The sequence below is a fragment of the Myxocyprinus asiaticus genome, chromosome 12 (assembly GCF_019703515.2).
Source record: "Myxocyprinus asiaticus isolate MX2 ecotype Aquarium Trade chromosome 12, UBuf_Myxa_2, whole genome shotgun sequence".
Classification (NCBI taxonomy): Eukaryota; Metazoa; Chordata; class Actinopteri; order Cypriniformes; family Catostomidae; genus Myxocyprinus; species Myxocyprinus asiaticus.
This window is the reverse complement of record NC_059355.1, coordinates 1,673,115-1,696,858: the sequence shown is the minus strand read 5'-3', so window position 1 is coordinate 1,696,858 and position 23,744 is coordinate 1,673,115. Positions and strand designations below refer to the sequence as shown.

Sequence of the window (23,744 nt, the reverse complement as noted above, 5' to 3'; positions counted from 1 at the left end):
ACTCTTCTGGATATGAAGCGTCATATTTTTAATGATCGCTACTAGGGGTGGGCGATATAACCAAAATCTTATATCACAATATTACTAATTTTCTATCCTGATAACGATATCACGATATAGTTACATTTTTCAAAATAAATCAATAAAAATCAATACATATATTGTAATGCCAATTTTTGAAAAATCCAGTCATTTAATTAAAATGCTTTATAAATGAAAATTCTTCCTCTTATATAATTTTCTCTTTATTTTGAACTTGACAAACATAGTCAGAGTAAAAAATAAAAAATAAACAAATTAATTGGTAGTAATCAACAGCACCACAAGTTAAATTTCATATTTCAGTCTGATATTGTTGACTAGTATTATTATAAATCTTTCCTCAAGAAATGTGACATCTTCTGAAAGCAATGAAACAAAGGAAATAATTAATGAGTAAAAAATAACTTTCCTATCCTTGATAAATTAAGCTATTTTAAGTCATCTCTGTAGACAATATTTAAATATCTGAAAGCAAAACCGGTTTGTTTTCTAATATCTAATATCATTTTAATTGAATTTTATTAAGGGTGATGAGGTGTAATTTAAAAAACCTGCATGACAGATGACACATAAATGTTGGTGCATGACACATTGTTTTAGCTGTTTAGCACGTCAGTGTTGGTTAGAATGTCAGGCTCTCTCGCCCTTTGATATGTTTGTCTTCCTCCATTGCGCTTTAAGGTTAAAAACTCAAAACTCCATCTTTCGGATGAGACGTTAAACTGAGGTCCTGACTCTTTGTGGTCATTAAAAATCCCAGGGCACTTCTCGTAAAGAGTAGGGGTATAACCCCGGTGTCCTGGCCAAAATTCCCCCCATTGGCCCTTATCTATCATGGCCTCCTAATAACCCCCATCCCTGTATCACTCTACTCTCCTCTCCACCAATAGCTGGTGTGTGGTGGGTGTTCTGGTGCACTATGGCTGCCATCGCATCATCCAGGTGGATGCTGCACACTGGTGGTGGTTGAGGAAATTCCCCCTATACTACGTAAAGCACTCTGAGTGCCTAGAAATGCACTATATAAATGTAAGGAATTATTAATTCAAATGGGTCACACAAGTTTTGAAGTTGGGTCGTGATAGAGAGAAACCGGATTGAGTAGCGCAAGTGATCACACGCTCTGCATTCTGTGGAGCACAAACTGGAAGCCTGCTGGAGTGGACTCGCACGTGTGTGAGATGAGAAGCATATATAGAACACGAGAAGAATGTCATTGAATTTGTGGCCGCTGAAAAATTGTCAGTACCTGAAAAACCCTGTTTCTTCAATTCTCTCAGTCTCACTGCCTTCTCTATTTCTCCGACAGAATGTGTACCACGTATGTGTTATGTGAATAGAATGAGGTGCACATTTCTTGCCACGCGGTGCCGATTTTGCACTACCGCGACACAGACGATAATCCAAAATGTATATGGTTGCCAAATTTCTACCAGTTTATCATATCTACCAGAATGTCACCCACCCCTAATCACTACCCTGTTGGTTAGTGGCATTACATTATTCTGTCGGTCATTGACCGTTCTGAACTCTTTTCCCACAACAGTGCGGGAGAGTATTTCTGCACAATGTTTCACTAACCTGCATGGAGTCTCATTGCTATATTTCCAGTAAGAAGGAAGACTATGTTGATGCCTCTCTACTATTTACATTTACTACTGTAACCTGGGTTCTGGACGCTGTGTACACTGCCGCACTACTGATTTCTCACTATTAAGGGAAAGAGAGAAGCTCTCTCTTGCCTTCAGTTGAAATATCCTATTGAAATGAACATCAGGGGCAGAAACTAAAGCGCCATTTGCCAATAGATTTACAATGGGGTTGTAATATTAAATCTTTACATTAATGTTCCCTTTGTTAAGGCTTTATAAAGGGGTTCATTAATGACTATATAATTATTGTACAAATGCATTATAAATCATTGATCTACAGTTATAACAACCTGAATAAAAAGGAAAACTTTGATGCTATACTTGCAAATAGTGAGCATTTTAATGTACGTACATATTATAAATGCTTAATATACACTCATGTTCAAATTAATGGTAATCAAAAACATACAATTTCCTAATTCATGATTTATGTCAGAATGCAGCAAAAATAGACTATTATAGTGAGATTAAAAACAGAGAGCATGTCATTTTTGCTATAGTCTGCTTTGTGTTTATTTTAATTACTGTTATGTCTTCACTTGTGTTGTCACTTTCCTTATCACATTAATATCGTAAGAATGGTGCGAGTGGTGTCCCAGCTTACCTAGTTCTAGTTATCTTACTGTAAGTCCTCTGCAAAAACACTTTTTAGGTCTTCATTCTTATTCATTTAATAAACATAATATAGCCTGATGACCATTAAACCATGCTGAACTTTATGTGCATATGTTTCTCATTTTGGCAACTCCTTAGTAAATTATGCATTAGTGTCTCATTTTACCTTAAGGTACATTTTCAAAGGTTACCAATGTTGAATAAGTGTTATTAACCATTTATAACTTGTCAGGTAAAATGGCTCACTATTTGGCAGGTATTGCAAAGAAAGTCACCCTTTTTTGTGCCTGTTGTTATTACTGCAAATCATGTATTTATAATGCATTGGTAAATTAAATATGAATTACTAATGAGCCCCTTTACTCTAAAGAAAAGGAACATACATGAAAAGGGTTAACCTAATAAAACTTTTTATTTTCCTCCCCTTTTCCTCCCCAATTTGGAATGCCCAATTCCCAATGCACTCTAAGTCCACGTGGTGGCGCAGTGACTCACCTCAATCCGGGTGGCGTAGGATGAATCCCAGTTGCCTCTGCGTCTGAGACTGTCAATCTGTGCATTTTATCACGTTTCTTGTTGAGCACATTACCACAAAGACATAGCACATGTGGAGGCCCACGCTATTCTCCGTGACATCCACGCACAACTGACCACGCACCCCACTGAGAGTGAACCACATTATAGTGAGCACGAGGAGGTTACCCATGTGACTCTACCCTCCCTAGCAACCGGGCCAATTTGGTTGCTTAGGAGACCTGTCTGGAGTCACTCAGCACGCCCTGGATTTGAACTCGTGACTCCAGGGGTGGTACTTTATGAGCTACCCAGGCCCCCATACCCTAATAACTCTTTTATACGATTGTTTCTATTTGTGCACATTATGGATGAAAGATAATAAAAAATGATTAAAGGCAGAATGCTTTAAAATCATACATTTACACTTGTGCTCATTCTGTAATGATTTGAGAGTGTTCAGAAGACATGACAACATTTCTGGTAAGGCAACAAAGATGCCCACTGGTTTTTACAGTAGATTTTGGGAAGTTTTAGAAAGCAAACATTTCAGAGTACTGGAACAATTTTGCAAATGGGACAGCCCCATACTGAACTAGTGAGCTGATTGAGATGCACCTTAGTTTCCCATACAAAAAATAATAATATTACATAATAACCATAGTTTCAGTGAAAATAGCATAGTCATTACAGTTATTATTAGGCTACTTCAATTATAACTGCTAATCTGCTCAATTATACTCAAAAATAAAATTTCAACAAAATGAAAGAAAACATTTGCTATGTTCTGCTATGTTTGAATGAGGTCCCATATTGTTTGTCCATATTTAGAATGGTTTTACAGTGGGTATAGAGACTGTAGGTATACGGAAACTGTGTGTAAGGACATTTAGAATGTAACAATTCTAGTCTAGCTACAGTAGGCTATTATGTAGTAGCCTAGAGTAATTTTTTGGAGCAGCTCCTCTGTTGTCATAACATGCAGGCCTATTACTCATGGACACTGTAATGTAAAGCATTATGCATGATGATCACCTATCAAGTATCGACGTCATCGCCATCGTGCTCTCAAGGCTTCTTGTACACACATAAGAGGTCTGGCGTTGTACAAGTGTATTGAACAGGCAGCAACTGGAGTTGCACGAGCAACGCAAATCAACGCATTTAAAGGACCACAAGAGGAAAAAGAGGCGCGCGCCGCGTTACTTGATTCAAATCGGATGCTTGTCGGTAACTGCTACTTTTTTAGTAAGTGAACAGCGTGTCAAGATAAGATTTGTAAACTACTAAAAAACCTTTTTTACAGTCAGTGATGTTTGTCCTGTATATGCTAAATCAATACCTTTTGATATGTGATTTAAAATGAGCTGTGCCACTGTGGGATCCGTGAGATTATAACACACACACAGAAGCGACAGCGGCATCCGACATGTATTGTGATGGACTCTAGGAGCACCTGCGATTTTTTTATTTGAGGTCCTGAGCACTGCAGCTGAATTCCTGCGCTGCTGAGACGACTGTGTTTGAGTCTGACGACTCCAGCTGAAAAGGCACGAGTTTATCCTCTTGACATCCTTTGCAAAACTTCACATGAACAACATGGTCTCGTGGTCAGATGTGATTAAATGATTCCCTCACTCAGGTGTGGGGAAGCTCCAAAACGAATTCCTAACTCGCTCTTGGCAACACCTCCATGCATCATGCATGCAATAAAAGTAATATGAGCTCAATGCAAATGTTAAGAAAAGATGTTTTCTGAAGAGGCAAATTTGAGTTATACCTTCAATGGGACCGATGAGGACTTGCTGTCTGCGCTGGATCAAGACTGGAGCGACACTCCAGCTGAGAGACTATCACGGACGGGTCATAACGTGGTCGCCGTTATTTTGGGATCTATAATGATATTCGGCATCCTGAACAATTGCATCGTCCTCGTTCTCTTTTGTAAATTCAAGACTCTGCGGACTCCAGTGAACATGCTCCTGCTCAATATCAGTGTGAGTGACATGCTCGTGTGTGTGTTCGGCACCACGCTCAGCTTCGCGGCCAGTATCCGCGGCCGGTGGCTGGTGGGGAGACACGGGTGCATGTGGTATGGGTTCGTCAACTCCTGCTTTGGTGAGTAGAAAGAAAAGCATGCAAGTAGCTAAGCCTACCAACAACACAAATGTGTAAGTAGGTGGTAAAGTCACTGGAAACTCGAACGCCTTTCAGTTGAACAAATAATCACACTTTACCTGATAACAACATAATGTATACTACAAGCAGGCTATACTTCAATAGCAGATTAAATTGAGCAGATTGTGTAGGGGGTAGTTGTCACACGGGGAAGTTGTCACAAGAGCAATACACGGATTTGATACAAAAGTCCAATGCACAGATATGTTGGTTTTAATTACCTGTCTGTCCTTCAAACTTAAATTCCAATGAATTTTTTTTTTCTTTCTACACTGTTGGGTAAACAAGTGAACACAATAAAACCACACAGGCATAATGGATCAATTATGTAAACATGTTTGATTTTAGTTGATAAAAGTGGTCACTTGGGGCAAGTCATCAAATGTTTGAAATGTTATACATGTATTAACAGCAACTTTTGTCAACAAAACAACGGTTTCATTTTTTTTTTTTTTTTTTTACATACTGTGTCATTTTTTAAATTTTTTGTTATTTTATTTTTTTAAATTTTGCTAAGAAGCTTACAGACTGTTTACAGCAATGGGTTCCTCGTGACAACTTACCCCATACACTGTAGTGTGGACAACAATGTTCAAGGAACTGGTACTGGTGAAAATGTCTGCTCACTTATTAGCTGTGTTGTAGTCAATCCATCAAGGTTGCCTATGTGTCTGCACATCAATAAACCTACCCTGAGAAATATAAATTAGATTATAAATTATGGTATCTAAGGTAAATACTTTACTCATAAAAATAATATATGATTGTGCAAGCTCTATTGCCAGACTGTAAATACAAATGATGTACGGTCAAGGCTGTTTTGTAAAAAAGACTACATTATTGTCATTAACCTTTTCACAGGGATCGATACAAAAATGAAGAAATAACTTTAAAACATGAAAGGGCTAAATAAAATCAAAAATGAAAAGTAGGTTTATTGTAAAAGTTACGTTTTCAATTGGCATTTTTAAGATTCAGTCTCTGATCAAGAGAAAGACAGACCATAGAAGACAGGTTTTCCTTGTGTCCCTTTATGAGAACAAATTAACAGCGGGCTCGTCTTATAGGGGGCAAACTGTTGGTTTCCTTCTGAAATGTTCCTTGTTCTTTGAACACAAAGCCAAATGTAATGATAGCACTTATTAAATGAATACTCATATGCTTTGGGCTAAAGCTGGGGGGCTTAACAAAGAGACTGCAATGAGTATACAGTCAAATAATATTTAGAAACAATTCAGCTGACCCTCATCACAGATGACATGCCTGTTTTATATTCATACAACACTACACAGAGATAGAGAGAGAAAAAATGTAATTCCCATGTTTTGCAGAGTTAAATATGCTGAGGGCAGAGTAGTAAGCCTTAGGGTCAAGTACTTTATTAATTTTGTGACATTGCATGAGTCTTGTTCTGTTCACACTCACTTAATACAGATATTCAAATAGCTTCTCAGACTAATGGTTAGCTGGAAAGATCACATGATGTGCTGTGAAAAAACTGAAAGTCGTAAGCATGGTAGGAGGTGATAAGGGCTTTATCTGCAGGTTTGAATGTAACTCATAGCATGTGGCTTTTGGATAAGAGTATAGAAAGGCCTACTTGAGCAAAGCCAGGAACCCATGTGCTGTACATCCCTTTCTCTCCCCATCTTCTCTGGACTGAATATGCCAGTAATAGTCCAAGTTATTATTAATTAGAATTTGCTAATCCTCCCTGTATAAATCAGTCTAATTAGAATGTTTCAGTAGCATTAATGAGCCCTTTAAATCATCTAGTATCAGTTACTAATAGATTTTAATTATCTTGGGTTCATCTCTGGAGTGTTATAAATATCCTTTTAAATATTTATTTTGTACGGTCAAAATGTTCTGTATATCTAATCTCATCGAAGTCTCTTGCGCATTGGACAGAAAAAGTTACACTCTGGTGCATGGCAAACAGCTAGTACAATGTAGTTGTTGAACAAAGAGTTTAATGTGCAGACAACTAACTTTGTGCCATTTTTCTGTTAACATGCATAAACCGGTCATAGCTCACACATGCACATCCATGTGTCCACCCTTTTCTTTCCAAGGTGGCCGATGAGAAGTTTTAAATGCCAAGATGTTTCTCCGAATATTAGAACAGTCACACTTCACAGGTGATGCAACACCCAGGTTTGCCCAAAAGACACTGCCCATGTCCTGCCATGTAGTCCAGTAACACTTCACAAAGTTGATGCACTTTGCATTATCATGTAATTAATAATTAACACATTTCCCCCCATGTTGCATTATTTAGGGCTGTCCTCTGCGATGTGGAGGTCATGGGATGCAATGTTAGGGCTCTGGCAGGACATTAATGGACTTTGCCTGATGTAAGAAGTGCTTGACTACCACAGTGAGTGACAGAAACATACTTAGATGGCTGCATTCTATATAGCGTTACAAAGGCTTCTTTGGGATATTTTAATGATCTCATGGCAGCTCGTAATAATCCGTACGAAATGGTGAAATTGTAAGATATCATACGACTTGGCACAAAAAGGTAAACGTTTTATTCCCAGAGACACTAACCAATCATCAAACAGAATTTCAAATTGACACAATACAGGTATCAAATTTTAGTAAGCCTCCTATCTAACACTTTATCTTAAGATAAAAAAAATGTCACTGGAAATTTTTTTATTACTCATTCCATATTTATTTATGCAAAACAAATGTTTGATCTATGTCATTAATCTTGAACATGCTTCCATTGTCTTGTTCCAAACCCCAATGTTTTTTTGTTTTTTCATTTAAAAAAAAATAAATATATAAAATCATTGTTACGATAAGGGTTTGGGTAATGGGTTGGACTTTATGGTTAGGCATTGGCCACATCCACACTAATTCATTTTCAGATTCCTAACGTCATCGATTTCCAAAGTATGTGTTAATTGAGAGTTTTTTCAAAACACTCTATTTTCCATGAAATTTTTTTTTAAGTGTGAATGAAAGGCATAAATGTAGCAAAATTAATGCATTTTCAAATGAAAATGTATTAGTGTGGACCAGAGGTGGTTCTAGGGTCAGTGGTTATTCAGGGCATAGCCCAGACCTCTGTCGACAAGTATGGGGCCATTCTTCGAAAAAATATCGCTATCTGATAGACTTTATAATGAAAGTCTAAATGTTACATCTGTGGGGTCTCATAAAGTAAATCTTTAAATATTACTGAAACTAAAAGTTACCACAAACATTTGTCACAGCGTCAGATACGCTCAAAGATCAGAAGCTGTGTGCTTTTAACATTATGTACTTGCGGCTTTCCATAGTTCGACGCACATTAGCCGTGTTTTCACTGTCGGGCCAAATGAGGGCGAGCTAGTGGGTGCCAGTGCCAGTTGCGTTCCCACTGTCACTCCCGGGGCTTATTCAGGGACAATGGCCAGTGGTCCGCCGATTACTCTTGGGCACAAGAAGGCCAACTGGGGATTGAGGCGCAGTCAATGTCAAAGGTGGAGTTTAGAGAGATACTCATGCTGCATTTTATTCAAGTCGGATTTGTGCTGCAGGTGTACGATTATCAAAAGTGTTTAATTAAGTGTGCTTTGTACACCTGACTCTGCAAATGTTTGTTAAACAAGCTTTAATATCTTTTATGAAGGAACTTTGACTCGTTGATCGATAATACTTAATAAAAGTGAATGTTTATCACTATATTTTTGCATCTCTGGGTGCCGTCATGTTTGTGTGATGTCACGCACCTGCATCTCAGCGAAAAAATTGCGGACACATTACAAATCTGTTAAGATGCACTATGGACAAAGTGGTGCCCAAAGAAAGGACTTTCCATGGTTCGAGATCATGGATGGTGTGATGAGACACTCGAGACACCATGGCAGTTAAAGTCTGAGAGTTGTCAACGTTAACTTGTCTAACTAGCTAACTAACATTTACATACAATATAAACTTGATAATATAGATAACTAGATAACATGCATATTTGGTTTAGCTTGTGAAATGGGCAGGGTGTGTGACATTTGCACCAGGGTGGCGTATTAAATAGGGGTTTCAGAGTAACGCTGCGGGGCTTTTGGCCGATGGTGGGAATGCAGAGCGATTTTGGCGAACCGAGGCTATTGATAGTGGAAAAGCGGCTATTGGGTACAACTGACAGTTTAATAGTCTATTTTTGATTTGTTGGGTGTTTTAAGTAAGTTTAGAAGCCAGCAGGCTGCAAACAGGCTAAAATAGCGGGAGCCGGTTTCCACAGTCCATGTGAGTAACTTTTTATTAATGTAAAACACAACACGCTTTTCAGCTTGATGCAACACAAAACTGCTTTCCAGCATAAATGGTAAAACAGATTGGCTTTTCAGCACAATACTCTAAAACACAGAAACACAGTCTCTGGTGTGCAACTCTCTCTCTCTCTCTCTCTTTCTGTGGACTGGGCCGATTTTATCTGCGAGCATAGAAACAGTAATTAGTAGTAATTCATCTCTCTTTACTGCTTTCTCTCTTTCCAGACGGGCGTTTGACCACGCCCTCACCTCCATAAGGTAATTATAAAAAAATAAATAATAGATGCTAGATTTGCCAAAGTTTGCAAATGTCCTGGTTCATGACTTAAAGGTTACAAATTCCTAGAACACATTTGTATATATTACTCTTGTAACTTCATGCTTTTTTATTGATCGAATTGCTATCCAAATGAATAACTACATTCCATTTACAATTGGCCACATCGATGTCTTCATCAAACAGATAAAAATCTAATCTTCAGTTTCTGCACTATATGCAAATGAACGAGTTCACTTCCGTGATTATGCTAATTCCAGGCAGTGAACTTAAAATATGTGATTTCTTTTTTGATTCCAAGTGACTTTGCCCTGCCCGCGGGTATCTGTGTGTGCACCCTGTGTATTTTTCCCCTCGAGACTGGCCATGCAAGTCAGCTGCACTTACTGTCAGTGTTTAGTTTCAGTTTCGTCAGCGATCTGCATCAAATAAATGAAGTAAAAAGTTCTGTCTCTCCTACAACGTGCATCCATTTATTTATTTTTTAATTTTATCCCCTATTTTCCCAATTTGGAATGCCCGATTCCCACTATTTAGTAGGTCCTCATGGTGGCGCAGTTACTCACCTCAATCAGGGTGGTGGAGGACAAGTCTCAGTTGCCTCCGCTTCTGAGACTGTCAATCCGCGCATCTTATCACGTGACTCGTTGTGCATGACACCGCGGAGACTCACAGCATGTGGAGACTCATGCTACTCTCCACGATCCACGCACAACTTACCACGCACCCCCCTGAGAGCGAGAACCACTAATCGTGACCACGAGGAGGTTACCCCATGTGACTCTACCCTCCCTAGCAACCGGGCCAATTTGGTTGCTTAGGAGACCTGGCTGGAGTCACTCAGCACACCCTGGATTCGAACTCGCGATTCCAGGGGTGATAGTCAGCGTCAATACTTGCTGAGATACCCAGGCCCCCGCATCCATTTCTTTGTTATTATTTATTGTGAGATGCAAGTCCTATGCAAATACTCAGGAACAGCTGTTATGTTTCGCATTTCCCTATGCTAACATAGCGCTGTTTCAGCTGAGGAAAGTTTACATTTGTTGCTTGAACAGCCAGATGCATTTATACTTGACCGAGGTTTGTCTGCTCTGCAAGTGATCGGATTTATATCTGTCTTGAATCCACCTTGGAGGGCATTTACACTTGGTCTTTTCATGATCGAATAGCAATCTGATTAGCAAAAATGCATGAAGCAACCAAGAGTAAATACCCTCTTTGTTTTCAGGGTTAAATATTTAAATATTTGGTATTTACTGGATCTGGATGGACCAACTCAACGCAGTTTTCAATTTCTCATCAAGACAGACACACAGCCACAATTGTGAGGTGCACATGCGCAAGAGTGCTGGAAAGCAGCCACCAACAAGATCGGTATTATACTGTAGAAAGACTGGTGTTATTAACTTATGTATACGTTACTTAATATTTAGTATCAATTTTCTACGGAAGCACTGGTACTTTTGAAATCACAACAAGCTGATAAAATCTTTCAGGGCTTTACTGAAAACATTCTGGGCTTAAGTCCCGGTAGCCTTCCCCTGGTGTGGACATGGCCTTAGGTTTAGGTTTGGGGTCTGGGTTCAGAGTTAAACTTAAGCCCAAAGTATACTTCAGTCAGATGCGAACGCTGAGCTTCTGCGTACAGGACGCGTTATGCAATTCTCGTCATCAGCAGAGTGCTCTAGCACTGAATGTGCGCAGGCCAATTTTTCTAACCGCGCGTCTTTGAATGCACAGAATGCACATGGGTCAAAAAGGTGGCAACACTCACATTTGAGCCATTGTTGTCATGAAGATGCGCTTGAAGATGTAATCGTCGGTAAACAACAGGAGACGAAGGTAAAAACGTCAACAGTGGATGTGCACGTCAAGAACACGTGTGAGGAGGACTGGAGAGTCCTGCATTTGGATAACTCAAGTCTGAAGGACTATAAAGTGAACTTATGTGTCTAAACTCCTTAAGAGAAATAGTCCGGTGTCTCGTACAGTCATAGTGTGCATGCGCCAACCGCCTGTGAATGCATGCACAGTCAAATGGAGTATACTTTGACAGGTTCCCGTTTGACTGTACACAGACTCTGAGCATTCGCATCAAAATCGAAGTATACTTTGGGCTTAAGGAAAAAATCATAAGATCGCTCATTCAAACGCCCAGGTTTCTCTGTCTTCCGTGGTTCTTTGGTAACTTCTTTGGTAAGGTATTGGCATTCTGTTGTCAAGAACCTTAACTAAACAGAACTTCTGGGAGTTGTAGAGCTGTCACGCACTTATCATTTATTGTGATGTTGTGTTCTCTTGTGTGTGTGTTGAGGTGGAGGATAGAGAGATGCACACATTGTACTGTATCCGTGTTAATCTCAAATTGAGTTTATTCCTTGTCTTAACTCAAGCGTGTTTGGAATAAATCCTTATGAGGAGAGTACCCTCTTAAGTGCAGGTAAACATGATTAAACAGCTTTGAAGATTAGAACATGCTGTACCGTTCGATGAGAGGCCTCGAAGAGGACTGAGAAATTGTTTGGGAATGTTTGGGAATTTATTGCATAACTCCTTTTCCCATGGAAAGCTGAGGCTGAGGAAGTGACAACAGCCATGTGAATTCACGTCTGATGATTGATGCTGGGAGAATATTTCCACTCCAAAATTATAATAATGACAATTACAGTGTCTTATCTGCAATACATGACATTATGTATCATCATGCCACCCACCTGTGTTCCACTGCTGATCAGTCACTCCAATTAGTAACCATAATGGTGAAGCAGAGTATCTATTTGATGTCAAGACCTGTGTAATTATTCCATCTTTCGCTCATACAGAATGAAAGTTTGAATGTACCCCTGTCACAAAGAATTCAGACTCTATGTCCAGTCCTGTCCAATCAACAATTTTTTTAATTTTTTTATTTCAGTTCCTAATATCTAATTGTCCTCCAATAATACAGTGATTGTTCTGTCTCACAGGTAACATGATTCGGTGAAGCAGATACAATCTGAGAACTGATCGATTGTTAATGATCGCAGCTCGCTCATGTGAACATGAAAGTCACACAGTATCAAGGGAACAAGTATTGAGTAATCGTGTTAGATCTGCACAGTTCAGATTTCATTGCCATTGGATTTGGTGAGATTGGACTGATGTTTGAGCAGATCATTAGAACATGGATGTCCTGTTGTGGACACACTGCATTCCGATTCAGAGGGTTCCTACACAGAATTCACTCCTCCCTACACATGTATATAATACAGGTCATCCATATGTGTATATAAAAATTGTATATATATATATATATATATATATATATATATATATATATATATATATATATAAACTAATAGAAATCATATTCATCCAATTCACCATTCATCATGATATATGACAGTTGCAATATTATTAAAAATGTAAACAAAATTAAAATAAACGTGATTTGGTTAATTTACAATATGTATGTCTTCTTAACCAGGGTGATCTCATGAGAAATTGTAGGAAGGTTTTTTTTTTTAACATTACATTTATGTTTTTGTACGTTTTAATAGACACTGAAATTTACAATATCTTCGTATTGACAGCATCTAAAATGTAAGCATTTGAACAACTTTTAAGACATATAAATCTTTTCAAATCCCCCATAAATGGACATTTACAGAACCTTTACATGGACACAGCTGCATGTGTCCCAGTACAATACAGTTCTGTAATGGGACTTTTATTTATCAGTGTAAGAAATAAATAATGTTTTTCAATTTATGTATAAATAACATAAGAATGGGTCTTATAAAACTGTAATCATTTCCTTTCTTTGTTGGCTGAATTTAATTGACTTTGCTAAGCCCCGTCTTAAAAGCATTTCTGACCAGTCCTGTCTTAGCAACTGTTACCATGCTGCCATTACTCTGACACATGTTTGCTATTTTCCAATGAGAGCCTACGGTAGCAATTTGTGTTTCAGTAGTTTTAAGGGGGATTTAAAACACTTTGTTGTCGGGTCACTTGTAATAACGACACGTAGTACCCAGAGAGGATGCATGCAGTGTTTTTTTTAAAAAAAAACTTTAAATAAATGTCAAGAAGAGCACGCTATGGATTAAACTGTAATATCTCTCATTCCCAAATAAACATGTATAACATCAGCGAGAACATCTGCATTTGCTCCAAGGTAAATTGAAGCTAATAACTGAATGTTAATTAATTTATGTATTGATTCATGTAATAGTAAAAGCAATAGTAAATAAGCAGTTCACAGCATCAAAATGATCAATTATAATACCTCAACAAGTTTGAAATAATGCAAATAAGTTTTTCATCTTTTTTTTACACACTGTCAATGAGAATTCCTTTTTCTTTTTACAGCATTAAACATACTTGACATTTTTTACTTAAGTTCACCAACTTTTCCTCACTAGTGCAAGAGCTTGAAAATGTTAAAACTTAAGCAGTACTTGAAAATCGTCATAGATCCATGAGCATGCTGGAGAAATCGAAGAGAGATTAAGAGCATCTTATGGACATAAATTTATACAAGCACCTGCAGAACAATTATGTTAATACAATTTAAGACAGTTAAGGCTGTTATGCTGTCATATAATTATATACTTTAAAGGGATAGTTCACCCAAAAATTAACCTTTAACCTTCTTCAGCAGAACTGATATAAAGATTTTTATAAGCAGATTTCAGCTCAGTTTGTCCATACAATGCATGTAATGTAAATGTGTGCCATCAGGCTGCCTTTATTTATAGAGCACATTTAAAAACAACAGAAGTTGTCCCAAAGTGCTTTACAGATCAAACAAACAAAATGACAGAGCGATATAAAAACAGATTGATTTAAAGTTAAATATAAAACATAATAAAAATAAATAAAACATTTAAATACAACATCATGTATTTATCCATTTCAAACTATTCAATGATCTATTCAGAAGCTACAGAATAAAAATATATTTTTAAAGAGGATTTAAAAATGGCTAATGATGAAGCTGACCTCACATGGAAAGGGAGACTATTCCATAGATTAGGATGCTCCAGGTGATCGTGTAATGTTGTGTGGAATGTTTTCTTGGCACACATTATGCCCCTCAACACGAACTGAATGCGTTGTGCATTTCTGATTAAACATGGCTGTTACAGTTTGTTAGTCACTAGTGGATTTATTCATATGGCCAAGCAATTAGTGTGCATTTATTCATATGGTACACGTTTTAGTTTAATACTTACAGTATACTGCATAATACACTATAAAAATAATTTGTCAGTTAACTTCATGTGATAACGTTTGTTTTTTTTTTTTTTTGTTTTTTAACGAAATAAACCTGACTATATTGGTTACTCTAATAAAATTAATCATGAAGGGTCCAATCAGGTATAAATAGCACCTCACAGTGTCAAATAATTCACGTTCCTCTGCTCGCAGGATAGAAGTGCACACAGGGAACAGATGAAAGACAGAGGTGCCCAGGGGCTGATTTGAAACCACTGTAGATGAGAAGACAAAATAGGGATCCAGATGGATCCTGCACCTTTAGGTCTGCTTTTAAAGAGAGCTCTTTACGGAAGGAGCTTCCTTAACAAATGTGTTTTGCTGTCATAAACCTACACATTCTCAAATAGCAGCCTAAAAGCCGCTGCACACTTCATACAAAATCAAAGAATGAATGGGTGTGACGTCATTTAGAACTAAATCTGGCCAAAACTAAGGTGCTTTTGAGTTTGTATCGGTAGTTTATAACAGCTCGCCAGGGCAAACATTCAGGAAAACCTCTTTTACCGACTGCCAAACACCTTACTGCTATTGATCCACGTCATTGGTAGGTGTGACCTAAAGCTCCACCTACTTTGAGGCAGACGCTAATTCCCGTTCAGTTAGTTAAGATCTGTTAACATGAACACACTGGCGTGCAGAGTTATTGGAGAGCTGGTGCAAACTTACCCACATCTGTACGATCGTTCGAGTAGACATTTTCCAAGACCATGTCATGCAATTTTTTTTAGTATAATTAGTCTACAGAAGGAATCAAATTTACTCAAATATTCTGAAGTGCCCATTACCTCATGTGCTATCTGCAGGGAAAGCCATCTGCCCAAAGGAAGATATGCATATCATCATTCTTTTGTCTGTATTCTGCCTATTAACACTATTTTATACACCCATATTTGCAGTAGTGTTCACACAGACATATCACAAAGCAGTGCCATCTTTTCACATGGGCAGTCTGTTGGCACAGACACATAACAATGTCATCATTTTACATGGGCAGTCTGTTCGCACAGACACATCTCAAAGTAATGTGATATTGTTTTACAAATAAACACAAAAGAGATCCGCTAAAGAATCAATTCAGCCTGATCTCATGAGTATTACGCGACCATAGCAACATATTTGCAAAATGAAATTACGTGCTTCATTACGCGTTTCACTGTAGTTTCCCAGTGAAATTTCCAGTGGGGGGGCACCAAAAGCAAGTGAAATGGTGTCGTAATTAGACAAGGTTTTTAATGTGAATATTAGATAGAACATTTAATGAGAAAAACGCACCCCCCCTAACCTAAAACTTTAACTTAAGCCTAACCAATAGTGTAAAAGCAAATGATAGGTGGACAAAACAGACATCCTTATCCTAAACCAACACCTAAGCTTAACCGATAGTGTCCTAAAAGCAAATGCAACATGAAAAGCACAATTTCTGAAGCAACCACGTCATTTCTTGTCGCTTCCATGACACTTTCGTCTTACGTGTCAGCGTGGGTGCTTGGCTGGGCTTGTACCGCAGTGGATTCCAAAGTCCAGCACTATCAGGAAAGTTACAGCACAAGCTAACCATGTTGGAATAAGTGTGTTAATGTAGATGGGTCTGTAATACAAGTGTTAAAATGTATATTTTTTCAAATGATGCATTAGAGTTAAAGTGTTTCAATATCATAACATAGCAGCGTGTGAATAGAAGTGCTAAAGATAAGAGTTTATAAAGTCACAATAAGCCATTGTAGTCATGATTTGTGTGAAAGTTAATAAAACACAGTTATTGTAGAGCCTCCAGTATTAATTTCACCAGGAAACTGCTGCGAAATATAGAACGCAGCACATAGAAGTCACTTTGCAAAAATGTAGTTTAAATCCATTTCACATTCCAGGTCCACATACAATGTAAAAAAAAAAAAGGCTACACAATTTTTACACATACTCTATATTATAATGAAATGCGTACTGTAGGTATAGAAAAAGTAGTTGTTGTGCATCCCTAATAATAACATTTAGAATTGAATTATTCAAAACAAAGTCTAATTTAAAATAATCCCTTTCGGTTTCTGTTTTAGGCCCAGTGTGTCCAGAATTTTCTATTTTACCCAAGAATTTTCATTTTGGTGCATGTTGGGGATCGATGGGAATGTGAAAGTAAGCATCCTTGAGATCTATTGCCATGATCTAATCTCCTGGTCCGATGGTGTGTAGAACATCAGAAGTTCGTAGCATCCTGAAACTGTATTCCTTGAGATTGTGTTTGTAATTCAGATCCTCAGATCCAAGGTGGGTCTTAGAGGGCTGACCTTTTTTGTTCTTCAGAGAGATAGGTGTTATCTCCTGAGCTAGAGCCTTTTACTGTTCTGTCATTATAGTCTGCTGAACAATGGAAAATCCTGGGGGCCGGTGAGAGAACTGGCTGTAGCCTGAAGAACTGTGGACAATACCCACTGGATTTTGGTTAGAGCCACCCAGATGTTCTTGGACAGATTTGTTTAATCACCGGACTGAACATTTCAGGCTTGGAGGGTGTGGTTTTTTTTGTAGGGTTTGGGGGGCTATAGTTATAAGTAAAGATATAGTAAAGGCTATATCTGCAAAGAGCCTTTAGAAGGTGCTCATTGCTTGGGTTTCTGTCATTGCATGTCATTGTAAATTGATGTGCTCAATGCATTTCGATTTCTGAATCTGTTTTGGTTTGATATGAATTAATTTATTTTCATACAATCTCTTGAAACAGTGGATGTGTCTCATCAGCCAGTTTGAAAATGATCATGCTAGCCCTTTGAACAACATCAGGGAATGGATGTTGCTTTATGGCATTTCCATTAATATGCAATTCTGGCTACAAAATGGTAGTTTACCAACTTTCTAAATGTGCTCAGTTTCCTGAAATAGCCATGTGGGGGTTTATTTCCAATTTTTGTTTCTTAAATCATAAAATTGCTTGGACATTAAGTGCTTCTCTGGAGACCTGAAGTAAACAAAAAACAGATTTTATGTTTATTCTCTGGCTCTTAACAACATAAGTCTCAAAATAATTATTTACGAATTGATGGACATCATGATTGATTTTTATCATTTACATAAATGAAGATGAAAAACATCCTTTCAAGCAAAATGTGAGGAGTGCTGATTGACTGAAAAAACAATAAAATGTATCTATTTATATTTTTGCATGTGTGTGATTTTTCTGTATTGAACATGAAAAAAAGTGAACAAAATGCAAAATAACACCAAATATACTGTAGACCCTTGACTAAATAACCACCAGTTCTTTATTAGCTGTAGCTCTGCAGGTTTAACAGTAAGCATGGGCATACAGACTAATTTTTCTTTCCATTTCTTAACAGGGATTGTATCATTGATCTCTCTGGCAATCCTTTCATATGATCGTTATAGCACTTTAACGGTTTACAACAAGAGGGCCCCAGACTACAGTAAGCCCTTGTTGGCTGTTGGGGGCTCCTGGCTCTACTCCCTGTTCTGGACAGTACCCCCCCTGCTGGGTTGGAGTAGCTATGGACTGGAAGGGGCAGGCACCAGCTGCTCGGTCACATGGACCGCCAACACCCCACAATCTCATTCCTATATCATCTGTCTGTTCATTTTCTGTTTGGGAATTCCTGTGCTGGTCATGGTCTACTGTTACAGCCGGCTCCTTTGTGCTGTCAAACAGGTAAATTCAGTCATGGCCTTAAAATTCATAGCGATAACCATTAAACTTTCATCTTGTCTGTACAAGTTCAATACAACAGAGTAAGGGTTAACTGCAGAACCAGTCTTAAGATTTCCCAGCTTATACTGTACACTAAGTAGGGCTTTAGAGTTTAAATACATCAGATATCAAAACTCAGAACTATATTGCCTGCAGTGCACTGTTTCCAGTCTTCTCTGGAACTAAACAATGTCTCTCCAACTCGAGCCCAGAGTTCTCAAACTAGGTCAGTATCTGTGACTCCAGATAAACAGGAAACCGCCTCAATCGATGCTTTAAATAGTGTTATCTGGAATCCACACTCTTTAGTATGCTAAACATGAGATAAACCAGGTGTATTAAGCACTTGTTAAAAATATTAGACCTATAATAAATATACTTTAGGTCACAGAGATGTGGCCTCATGAAAAATAGACAGAAAAGTCTGGGTGTACACGTACCTAAAATATGCTTTAGACTGTAGCTTTTAAAGTGGACAGAAAACATGTTTTATTTTAAATGATCAAGCAGACCCAATATGATTAAATATTAAAGGGGTCATGAAATGCAGTTTTTTTAATAATTAAATTATCTTCCCTGAGGTCCACTGATAATGTCAGTAAAGTTTTTTGCACCAAAACTGTAATATTTTAGTAATAAATGATCATTTTCCACCCTATCTCTGGCCCTCGGACTGAAACGCATGGTTTTGACCTCAGCGGCTTCTTTAAACATCAATGGAAACACTCACTGTTCTGATTGGCTAACATTGTGCAGTGCTCGAATACAGCCATATTTGAAACGCAATGGGGAGAGAATACACAAGCGCTCCACAACATTATAAAACTAAATGTCAGGGTTACACATAATGCACATTGCATCCAAATATATTAAAATGTTCACTCTCAGTGGTAAAGACACTGGCTACCACACCTGGAGTTGCGAGTTTGAATCCAGGGTGTGTTGAGTGACTCCAGCCAGGTCTCCTAAGCATTGGTGTGGTTGCTAGGGAGGGTAGAGTCACATGGGGTAACCTCCTCGTGGTCACTATAATGTGGTTCGCTCTCGGTGGGGCGTGTGGTGATTTGTGCGTGGATGCCGCGGTGGATGGCGTGAAGCATCCACACGTGCTATGTCTCCGAGGTAACGCGCTCAACAAGCCATGTGATAAGATGCGCGGGTTGACGTCTCAGACGCGGAGGCAACTGAGATTCATCCTCCGCCACCCGGATTGAGGCGAGTCACTACGCCACCATGAGGACTTAAAGCGCATTGGGAATTGGGCATTCCAAATTTGGAGGAAAAGGGGAAAAATATCACCAAAAAAATAAAATCAAAATGTTCACTCAAGCAGCAACATAAACTATCAAACATTCATAACATATGAAATAATCATGAATGAAACTGTTTACTTATGGTTTTGCGGTCAATTCCAAGTATTTTTAACTGCCCCATTCTTCAATAACAGTTTCTTTGCAAAGCTTGAATCGTATTATGACCACGCTGATATTAGCCGCACAAACACAGTCCATAGCACGGTGAACCATGACACACATACTACATAGGTGCACTATGGCGCAGATCGCCAGAAATGCATTCAACAGGTCAAAGATGTCCAGCTAGTGCTTGTTTACATACACTAACAATTAAAAATAGTGCAGATGGGTGCAAGAACAGCAAGACGCAAAGCAGATGAATGAAACTGAATGGCATCTCCTTTTCTGAGTTGCAACTTGACACCTCGTCTTTTAAAAGTGGCGCAATAAACATGACAACTGTCAAAGATGTCTGTGTAATGCATGTTAAAGTATATGCAAAAAAACTATTTCAAAATAGTCCAAATGGGTTCCTTTTGGTGTTCAAGAATATTTGGTCACACTAGACCTGTCTATCTCTATCTCCCTCTCTGTTTACGATATGAACTGAACACCAGTGGGCGGGGTTAAGGGAGCAATGACACATGTTGTGGGGCTTGTAAATACAACTGAGCAATGTCTCATGATGTCACGAACACAGTTTTCAAAACGAGGCATTTCAGAAAGGTGGGACATATAAATCCTCTTTTAGACTAGGGAGTTATGAAATGCACAGTTTGTTTTTATAGTACAGTTACCTCTTATATGTCTAAATATCAAGGAAAATTTGATTTTCCATTTCATGACCCCTTTAAAGTAGCTCCTAAGTTATATTTGGAATGCATGTAATTACATCTGTACCACATACACCTCATTCAAATGCAAAATTGCTGAGATTATAGTAAGTTTATATGAATGTTAGGAATACATTCCTATTCCTAAACCTTATGAGTCAGCGGTTCCTCTAAACCAGGCTGCAGGTTCTTTCAATAGTGGATCAGAAATGTTTTCATGTGTGTCTAATCTTTTCATTTGTGTCTACTGACGACTGCTTCTGAATCATCTGCTGGGGAAAACAGAAAATACATCTTAATCTCAATGTGAATGTGTTTCCTCAGGTAGGGCACATCAGGAAGACAGCAGCCCGGAGAAGAGAGTACCACATTTTATTTATGGTCATCACCACAGTGGTGTGCTACTTAGTGTGCTGGATGCCATATGGGGTAGTTGCAATGATGGCCACATTTGGACGTCCGGGCATCATCACACCCATTGCGAGCGTGGTGCCTTCCCTCCTAGCCAAAAGCAGCACAGTCATCAACCCTCTAATTTACATCCTTATGAACAAACAGGTTAGACATTTCCAGCTTTTTAATTACCCTCGAGTCCTGGGATATCTAGTCTTTTCACAGCTCATATAGGCTTCACATGCAAAACCACATGGATGTAGGGCTGCTAGCATCACTGTGACAACTGCCCCACCGTGGTGGTAGACTAGGGAGTGCCAAAGGCTTTTATGCACATGACGTTAACATATCAACTTACATAAAAGACCTTATGAAAAGTTGAAATAAATTCCTGAAATAATATCATTAATAAAGTATTAGACCTTTAGTAACTGTGCTGTGGATTATTAAGTGGGATATATACATTTTCAGTTTTTTAGAGACTTCTTGATTTTGCGTTTTTCATGATAACATGTCAACAAACAACATGAAAGAAAGGGCTCGTGCCTGTTTATGCGCTCTATCTAGAACTCCGTTGTGCATTCGCTGCCTTCGTTGATTCACAGATTTAAGTTACAGTATTATATTAATGTTGTTTATACGGCTGGTTAAGCTCATATATAGGCTATATTCTATACAAGACGCATTTAAAAAGGTTATTAAAAATCTACCAAGAGACTTTTTAGTGTAAAGCATTAAAAGAACAAAGAAGATCTATAGTCTTCCTTCAGTCTGAGCATGATCTTTCATCCAAAAAGACAACAATAATAGTCTAATAATAGTGAGTTTCAATAACGTCCTTCTCCTTTATTAAAACTTGCATGGCTACAAATCTACTGACTTCAGTATAAGAATTATAAACACAACGCAGATCTACGGTATCATTTTCCTACAAGTCTGCTGGGCATGATTTTTATAATAAATACAACAATAATAGACAAATAATAATCATTTTGAGTTTCAATAATGTTCTTTCGTCATTGTAAAGCACATTTCACATGAGTTGAGTCGAGGTGTCAACGCTCCGTTCAACACCAGCGTCAAGCGCCGTATTGCTCCACATGACGAGTTGCAGAAAGCGTCACAGAGGGATGGTTTTACAAGTTTGCCACATAAAAAAGCGGGAGGTGCGCACAATAAACATTGAAAACATGTATTTGGAAGAGAGAAAAAAAGCTTGCAGTTGCTTTGATAGCAGAAAGTAAAAAGCGTTTTCTTGGTGAATTTAAATGAGTTCGATAACTGGGGTCTCTGATATTCGTAAACGATAAGGTAATATTGAATTAAAAGAAATTATGAGACATTCAATGCCTCTTCACAAATTTGGACAGTTTTTAAATATTTTTTGTTGCTAAGTACTCTCAAAGACATTATTGGTGAAGCAAAAACGTATATGTGAAAAACACTTTGGTGTAAAGTGACGTCACTTCATAGACTTCAGTGTATACTGCAGCGCTGACACGAGTCATGTGAACGCCCCTTAATGCGTATAAATATCTTCACTTTTGCACGTTAATCATTGCTCTTCACTATCACAAAAGTGACCGATTATGGTTTCAAAACGGCGAATTTCTCCAAAAGGTGAGGAGTTTGGATCCCTGAATTTATAATTTTTTTTCATGCATTTATTTATTTTGTGGAATTTGAGAATTTTCCACAGCACACCTGACAATCTTTCACGGCACACTAGTGTGCCACAGTGGTTGAAAAACATTGGCCTATAAGATTATAAGAAATGTAAAACCGATGCAAAAAGTTTTGTATTTTTTTGGGGGGATATTTTGTGATATTTACCAAGAGTTTAATTTTTATTTCGTGTTCAATGGCGCAAGTTTGATGTGCAATAAATGCATAATTTGCAGCCACTCCCTGATCTGCCCTTCAACCACCGTATAAGACCAACCGTGGTGGTAAAAAATTGCCCCCGGAAAAGCCCTACATGGATGCATACAATTTTTGTTATGATTTTATTGTCTTATACACTACACTACAGTATAAAACTACATCCACAATGAGGATGAAAAACCACCACCTGACTATAGAAAAAACAAATGTCAAGTACAGCACAAAATTGATTATAAAAAATGATAAATAATGCTAAACTCCACTTAGTGTGAGTTCTTTAGAAGATAACAGCAGATGAATATTGCCAATGCTTGAAACTTATTTAAAACAAGCAGATAAATCATTCAGAAAAAGTCATCGAAATCATATGCACGAGACAGTGTTAAACTTTTCTTAGTCAAACTCTTCCAGCAGTGATTAAAGCTTTCATATAGGTTTGTCAGTAGTAATTCACATTAAATATATAAAATGATTACATTTTCAATACTGATCATTCCTTTACAGTTAGAATCCCATTACCTTGTCTCTATAGCTTAATAACAGCTTTAAAGTGTTATCTAACAGATCAGAAGGATAATTAAAAATTATTTATCACAATTTAACAAAGATAGACAGAAAAGTATTTTTCTGTCTCGACCTATTTTATTCTGTTACTTACAGGACCAGACTTCAGCATTCAAAATAATAAAAAAAGCTCATTGTCCTTCATTTGGACAAAATAAAAAATAAAAAATAATAATGCAACATTCAGTGTTATGTTATTTAATCCCCTCTTTCCACTTATTATTATTATTATTATTTTGTGTGTGTGTGTGTGTGTGTGTGTGTATCT

The 23,744-nt window shown here is 37.9% G+C and overlaps 1 protein-coding gene across 5 annotated transcripts in view; it reads left to right on the top strand.

Annotated features, from left to right (window-relative positions):
* The first annotated feature begins 3,901 nt into the window (after positions 1-3,901).
* Positions 3,902-23,744, top strand: part of tmtops2a (teleost multiple tissue opsin 2a) — a 25,317-nt gene continuing 5,474 nt past the window's right edge. For 2 of the 5 annotated variants that reach the window (XR_007898691.1, XM_051712550.1), the window contains exons 1-3: positions 3,902-4,940; positions 18,143-18,468; positions 20,960-21,193. Coding sequence is in view for 4 of the 5 variants with exons in the window: in XM_051712550.1 (XP_051568510.1) it covers positions 4,571-4,940; positions 18,143-18,468; positions 20,960-21,193 (930 nt within the window). In the remaining variant the exon portion in view is untranslated. The remainder of the gene's footprint in view (positions 4,941-18,142; positions 18,469-20,959; positions 21,194-23,744) is intronic. The other 3 variants (XM_051712552.1, XM_051712551.1, XM_051712549.1) reach the window with 2 other exon arrangements.